This window comes from Leptosomus discolor, chromosome 1 (assembly GCF_034619465.1).
Source record: "Leptosomus discolor isolate bLepDis1 chromosome 1, bLepDis1.hap2, whole genome shotgun sequence".
NCBI lineage: Eukaryota > Metazoa > Chordata > Aves > Leptosomiformes > Leptosomidae > Leptosomus > Leptosomus discolor.
Genome location: NC_141391.1, coordinates 139,035,007 through 139,042,454, shown reverse-complemented (window position 1 = coordinate 139,042,454; position 7,448 = coordinate 139,035,007). Strand labels below are relative to the sequence as shown.

Below are 7,448 nucleotides of genomic sequence, written 5' to 3'. Positions count from 1 at the left end.
GTTTAAATTTTTTCTGTCAGGCTGAGGGCATAATGCGAGTGAATTTGGTAATTGTTTAAGAGAGGCCAGCGGGGACAGAAGCCTCCTGTTTCGGCTTGTCAGCAACACAGACCCCAGTGACAGGTTCTGGATATGTGAACAGTTTTGTCTGACTCCGCGTGGGTCATTGAACAGAGGCGTTGCAGGGAGCCTGCCGTCAGTGGTCAGGGCTGCCTGCTCAAACAACTGAAACCTCACCTCAGCTCTGCAGAAGACACCTCTTGGCGCTCTGGCTTCTGGGAGCGTGGGTGGCAAATGGGTCTAGTGCTAAGCAAAGATTTAAGTGTTATGCACTGTGGCTTGGTGAGCTACAATGCACAGAGAAACAGGAAGATGGCAAAATGCACATGCGTGCTGTGGGATTGATATGTTTATTTGGACAAGAACAAGTTGTACTAGATAAGTGCCACCACACCATCCATTGCATGCAGTCAAACAGGCAAGACCATTGACTTTGGTCCCCTAAAGTGAAAGGGCAGTTGAGAGCATTATGATAGGCAAATATCATTTTTCCTAATGTTTGGGCTAGTTCTTGTTTGCTTTCCTACCTAGAGTACTCAGGGCGTGAATTTGTCAGAACTTCCTCTGAAAACACGATTCTCAGGTGTTTAAATGTTTGCTCATTTGAGCCACAGCATAGGCTTTTCCTTTGCAGTGCTTTGATGAGTCATTTTTCTTTCCGTCCCAAGAATCAGTTATTATTGTTATGGCCTTTCCTCTTGCCATGCACTGCACCCCAACCATCGAATACTACTTGAATTTCCTCATCTTTCCTGTCTAAGCCACCAAATGCAGTTGAGGGCAATGTATCAGCTCTCTTGTTCCCGTTCTTTGATAGCCTTGTTTGCCACCTGAGGTATTTCTCAATAACCAAATTCTCTTTCTAGAAAACAGTGCTTCTCTGACTCCCAGGTACTGCAATATTCTTCACATCACTGGGGTTTATAAGGTATTTGGTGAAAGGTTCTGTTGAAATGTCAAGTAGTGGTTGGTATTCATGAAAAACAGCCTGTGCCCTAAGACATTAAAACTAAGAATATGTTCTTGCAGGAACCAAGATGTCTTCGCCGAATGATGTCAGTATGGAAGAAATACCTTTGGAAGATGATGAGCGGGACAGCATAGAATACAAGATCCTGATGGCCTATGCCCAGCGGCGGTTGTCTGTCAGTAAATATGGGAAACTTCTGAAAAATGAGGCTAATGTGCAGAAATCATCATCCTCAATCAGGAGAAAAGTAAAGACTGGCCATCAAAGCAAAAAAGATGGACTAAGTCGAATGGTCGTTCCTCAGGGTGGTAGGGTGGAACAGCACAGCAAAAAGCAACGAAAACCAAAATATTTGCCACGATATTTTCTACCTTTTTTCTGTGGCAGAGCAGAGCAGGAAAAGCCCTCAGTGCAGTCATTGGATGAAGGTCTCGCAGCACATTCCTGCATTTTCGAGGCACAGTCTGACATAATTTTACAAGGGAAATCTCAGCCTCAGACAAGTATGTGTTAGTTCTTTCCTTTTGTTGTTTGTGTTTAAATGTCTCTCTAAATAGCTTAAATGGCTGGTGGCCTGTGGAAACCCAGGAGGAGGAAGGTGGTTTCTTTCACTTTTTGGTCACCTCTTGTGCTAGCTCTATCGGTTTCCAATTAGGAACGCAGACTGCCAGATCTTCAGTAGTGCTTGCACACACAAGATTCATGCTTGTGACTGGCTTTTCTGTTTTCCATTGCATGGTGGTAAGTATTGTATAATTACATAGGTTGTTTTTTTTTCTGAGCATTGGCTTTTTCATACTTGGTTAGAAAGAAAACAAAACACTGGTCAGACTGCAGACCTCCACACTAAAATCAAGGAAGAGAAGTTGTTTGAAGGCCTATTCAAGGTGCCTTATCATGCAATAAAGACAGAAGTGCTAGATTCTGCTTGAAACATTGGTACCAAGCAGTTGGCAGGGACCAGCCTCAAGCTCAGAGCAGCCCATATCTCTGGGCCACTTCTCATAACCCCATCCTGTATCTTAAATGGAAACAGTCTTCCAGAGTTATCTAAGTCTGCTTTACACGCTGCTGTTACGTTAAGTCTGAACCTGCCCTCCCATGTGTTGGGAGGAGAGGCAGTAGGTGGATGTAATCCATCCAACATCCAGGGATCCCATCCAAATAAGCATCTTGTACCAGCCCCCAAAGCCAGCCCCACACCAGGTGCTGCACTGCAGGCAATGAGATTTTACCTTTTCTGCTCTCAGTAATCACTAATACCTTAACTTCTCATACAAGACTGAGAGAGGAGGATGAGGTATCCCCACTAAGTTGCCGTATACAGATAGGTTGCCATATTGTTTTCATATACATAAGGTAGGGTGTTATTTGTTTAATTTGTCCCAGCTGGATACTGTTGGTGTCACAGCAATCGCTCTCCCCTTTCACTACATTTCAAGATATTTCTAAAAATTATCCATTGCTGACTTCTCCAGCCTAATGCCCCGTTCCTGATCAGTTTAACTGTCCTTGGCGCAGCTCCTACCCACCAAGCCCATAACGCTCCCTGCTGCTGAATCCAGCTCTGTCTCTCAAGAAAATGTCCCTGCCTCAGCCCAATGCCTTTTGCTAGGGGGAAATAACTATAACTTTCCATTGTTTGGTTGCCAGGGATATATGTCTGCATCCAGATTTCCATTTTTATGTCCATTTTATTTTCACATTGCCAAGGAAAGTGCTTCAGAGTTTGGGTGCAATCACTTGATGGCCCTGCCAATACATTGCCATGTTCCCTGCAGCATGGGTAGTAGCAGGGCCCTGAGGTAAAACCTCCTTGTGCTGGATGTTAACCTCCCTGAGGATCCTGCTTGGCTTCAAATCTGGGCTTTACCTGACCTTCAGCAGATTGCTGGACCAGTTCCTAAAACAACAACATCATCATCATCATCATCATCATCATCATGATTTATACTGCCAGCAGCTGCACTGCAAGTTTGGCCAGGCCATTCTGGAGCAAATGGGGGTGCTTTTGAGGATTACCCATCTAAATCGAAGGCCTGTTCAGTTTAAAACCAGTTGCCTAATCTTAGGTTTCCAAAGTTGTGAACAGCCTGACCCCCTTGCTAGAAGTTTAGCAGCTTAGCTCCCTGCAAGCTCTGCAGGTGGATGAGGGGATGGAAATGTCTTGGGGTTGATTCACCAGCCTTGAAATGCAGTTTTTATTGGCTGCGTTAACCCCTGCTGCCCTCACAATAAACTCTGTGCGTTTTATGCCTGTTATGGGTGAGGCTGCTGCTGAGCTTGTCTTGATGTCTGCTGGTCACACAGGAGCTGCCACATGACAGCAGTGGTGGGGAGAGCGAGTTTTACATCCCAAGCTCTGTGAGGCAAATTGTAAGGAAGAGTGCCTTTTAGGTGAAACACACCTTTCACTAGCTCCTCCTGCTCTCTTTGCTATAGCAGGATCCCCCGTGGTGTCCCCTCATCGAGTGATGCCTTCAGCTGGTGAGGGTCCTGAGCAGGGTCATTACACAATACACACATACACAATAAAGCCAGTTTGGTTTGTTAATAAAACAGTGTTGAGGACACGAGAAGCTTTTGTGCTAGAGGTGCCTCTGAAGTGAAGTCTGCTTCCCCTGTGCTCAGGATTAGCCTGTGAGAACAAGGAAAGACCATTCAAATACATCATCTTTTCTGAATCTGGACCTATAGATGAACTACTCACGGGCAATACAGCTAAGGTCTGAGATTCACAGTCCTATAAGGCAGTGTGTGCTTCTGGCTTGCAAGGATGTACACTAGTGAGCAACATTCACACATACTTCTATATGGCCTCTGTGTAGCTAGCTGCTGCTCAGATGCTAGAGAGGGGTTGTACTGCTTTACTTGTTGCTCTAAGTTATTACCAGCTGATCTCAAGCAATAGCAAAGCCCCTATATGGGGAAATGTATCTCTTGGTATCCTCTGGGCACTTCCACCTCAGGGGGCATGTAAACAAGTAAATCACTGACTTAATTCCTGGAAAGATTAATTACCTTCTTTATTTCCCACCTCCTTCCCAAACAGGTGAAACAGCAGATGTCAACCACATTGCAGACAAACTTGTCCAACTTGTTACTTCCAGATCCCAGGAGTCTCCTTCAGATGTGTCATTCAAGTTAACGTATCAAAGCCTGTGTGGGGCACAAGGTGATAGTGATGTTGCCGATGGAAGTGGAGACAAGGAACATGGTAAGGGTGAAGAATTTCATGCTCACAGGCAGTACGTCAGGTTGGGATTGCACACTGAGGCATTTTCTCTAGACGTGGTGAAGGACCCGGGGCTTCTGCGGTCAGATGCTGTGAAGAAGGAAGTTTGCTTTGCTGGTTCTTGCTCTGTTGCCCACATTTCAGTGACTGCTCTTGCAGTCCTTTGACAAGTCCTGCCTGCTACTGCAATTGAAAGGAGTATCCTTAAAAATCCAAGGAGGTGTGACATGAGAAAAGGAGCATGAAGGCAGTGACCCAAGGTGACAGCAGTGGTAGGAGTGGTAGGGCTGGGAGCAGAGTAATATACCAGGGCTCTAAGGCCAAAGACCAGTCGTTGAAGCAATAATGTCTTGGTCAATCCCTCTTCAGTGACAGGACAACACTGCTCAACAATCACTGTTAAAAGTCCGAAATGCTTGTCTTCCATGATGTCTGCAGGGACTTAGTTTTAATGCAAACTTTCTAGGGATTTCTGGTTGCAGGAGGGACCCAGCCACACTTGGATTTTCTTTAATCCAGCAAACCCAGGGTTTGTCCTAATGAGTTGCAGAAGGTGTAATTGGTAATGATAAGGGGATTATTTTTTTTTTTTCCCTAATTTTAGGTTCATTTTCATGTGCTTCCACTAGCTGCTCTTTTGTTCTGGCTTGTTATCAGACATACCTCAAAGCCCAAAGGGCTGGCAGTGGGACGTTAAAGCTCCTGTTCTTTCACAGATTCTTAACTGGAGCAAAACATCAGGCAGATGGAGAAATAGCATTGCTTACTCCACACAGACTAGAACAGTGAGCTTCAGCTTAAAGCCTGGACACACAGCTCACCGTGCATTTGCCCCAACTAACAGCTGTTTACACGATCAAGTGACACAAAGGATTTTGCCATAGTTTGCTATCTGGATCCAACCAGAAGGCTGTGATATTTATGTTACTCTTTTCTTTAACAGATGAAGAAGAGATAATACAAACAATAGTTTCACTGTTAAGAGAATCAGGGGACCAACTAGAAAAAAAGGTAACTCCTGTTTTCGCGACCTACACAGGCTGGAGTGTGAAAGAGAGATTACACTTCTCTTGGGAGTGAATGTTTTGTAACTTGGTGTGCTCTGTCTCTATCCTGAGCTTCCCTTTCTGCATCTAGGGCTTTCTGAAACCTTCACCATTCATCTGGAAATCTTTCTTAAGACCGGAGGACTAGCAGAAATCACTGTTGGGATGGGGGAGGAAGGCAATAAAAAGGTTGTGTGTTTCAAAGAGGTGTCACTCATATTATTCCCGTTGAGTTTCGTGGGATGGTGAGCACTTGACTGAGTCTGAGTAGCTCTTGTGTTTGCATTGAGTTTGACATACAAGCGTTCCCAGCAGAGGGAGGGAAACTCTACAGCTGTGAGAGCTGCTGTAAGGATAGGGAAATAAATCTTCTGAGTGGATTTTGGCAGCCCTGCCCAAAAGCTATGGAAGAACCCCCAGCATGAGGCCTTTAGTTGGAGTGGGTGTTTTCTCTTTTAAAGATATAGGTACTTGTTCCCTTTACACCCTTCTTTAGCTGCCCCTTCTGCTGCATAAAGGTATACTCCCACATGGAGGACATGCTCAACTCCTGCAGCAGAGAGGTACCCAGATACAACAAGAAGTATCACGAAGACCATGACTGAGCAAATGGAGCTTAGCATGGCAGCTGTTGCCATGCTTCTTACAACCTTGGCCTTTCGTGTCATCCTCGCACTCCTCCTGTATTCCCATGGCTCCTCACCTGCGGGTCTCAATATCAGTGTCACATTTGCTTTGCTTTCTCTCTCTCTCTCTCTGCTTCTCTCATTCAAATGCAAAAAACATAGAGCCACCTCCAGAGCCTGAAGGAACAACTTTGCAGCAAGGTGTGGGGTTTGTGTGTCGTCTCTTGCATTCAGCACCATGACTAGACTGTATTGCATGTAGTACCTAGAGATGATCTCTTTTCCCAATGGGATGGGGGAAAAGAGGCTTAATTTGACCAAAAGTGGCTCCAACAGAAGTGTTTCAATTTGACCAATCCTTATTGTTATTATCAGATCCAAAAGGACAGGATTTTCCATCAGCATTTTAAAGACATGCTGTCCTACAACTTCTTCAAGAGGATCACTGATTTGTTCCTGAAGGATATCTCAGGAGAGTCAACAAGTGAGCCAGGAGACCAAGTACGATGCACAAAAGTTGCCTTTACAATGGAAATTGCCACCAGACTTACCGCTGTGGACAATCATCCTATGAACCTGGTCTTGGGCTTTGGATTAAAGTACCTCAGAGAACACTTCAAGCCGTGGGTCCAGGACCAGGGTGGCTGGGTATGCGTTTTGCCTCACTTGACTTATGCATAGCCTAAGACACCCTGAAGCAGCACACTTTCACAGGACTAACACGGGTCAGATGCAACCCAAACCAAACCACGTATTCTTTAACACAGCGTGTACTCCAGCTGTGGAATTACTTGCTACAAGACATCTTCTATGCCGCAAGTTTTTTATTTACGTAGGTCCAAAATTCGATAGAAGACATCCATGGAAGGTTGTAGAGTATGAAACACCACCATTCCTGGCACAGACAGTCTCTCCACCACAAATAGCTGAAGGCTGGGAGAATCACTGGGAAACTTCGTGCTTGCCCTGATCCTATACTTGTCCCTAGAAGCATGCTGTTGGCAGGTTCTAGGGACAGCACAGTAGTTCATCCATTCATACAGTGTGCCGTTATGGTATGGTATGCTTCCACTTCCCCTGTTTGCAAAGGAATACGTTTATCTTCATGTCTCTCTCTTGAAGTCAGTTGTGCAAGGTGCTCTTTTGCCAGCAGTGGTGCCGAGCTGCTGCCCTTCGTAGCTCATTGGTCTAGATTTGCTGTGGGGCACTTACAGTAGAGATCCTAGTCCTTTTGTGCTTCCTGAATTGAAGAGAAACATTCAGCAGATGTACGGCCTATGTATTGGAACAGATAGCACGTGAGGTCAGGAAATCCTCCTGGCAAACCTACTAACTGACCTCAGCAGAGTTGAAATTAGGATGAGGGCCCTCATTGCTTTTGTAATTGTAAGTTTTCTTTCTGTATTGCAGGAGAAGGCTTTGGCTTCACTGGACCATGAAGAAGTAGAGTAATCATGACTGAATTCATTCTTCAGGGTGCAGGAGCCTTCAATTAAGGAACACGCAGGATC

The 7,448-nt window shown here is 45.2% G+C and overlaps 1 protein-coding gene across 1 annotated transcript; it reads left to right on the top strand.

The window, feature by feature from the left end:
* Nucleotides 1–1,097: 1,097 nt before the first annotated feature.
* Nucleotides 1,098–7,389, top strand: BCL2L14 (BCL2 like 14). The gene is made up of 6 exons (XM_086466148.1): nucleotides 1,098–1,533; nucleotides 4,083–4,179; nucleotides 4,213–4,247; nucleotides 5,209–5,276; nucleotides 6,313–6,585; nucleotides 7,348–7,389. The coding sequence occupies exons 1-6, from the start codon at nucleotides 1,098–1,100 to the stop codon at nucleotides 7,387–7,389; spliced, it is 951 nt and encodes a 316-aa protein (XP_086322274.1).
* The last annotated feature ends 59 nt before the right edge of the window (nucleotides 7,390–7,448 follow it).

What these genes read in the sequence shown, in the direction of transcription:
- BCL2L14 (XM_086466148.1), top strand. Translation starts at nt 1,098, where the DNA reads ATGTCTTCGCCGAATGATGTCAGTATGGAAGAAATACCTTTGGAAGAT. An exon ending in GAAATCTCAGCCTCAGACAA is followed by an intron (nt 1,534 to 4,082) that starts GTATGTGTTAGT and finishes CTTCCCAAACAG; the next exon opens with GTGAAACAGCAGATGTCAAC. An exon ending in AAGTGGAGACAAGGAACATG is followed by an intron (nt 4,248 to 5,208) that starts GTAAGGGTGAAG and finishes TTTCTTTAACAG; the next exon opens with ATGAAGAAGAGATAATACAA.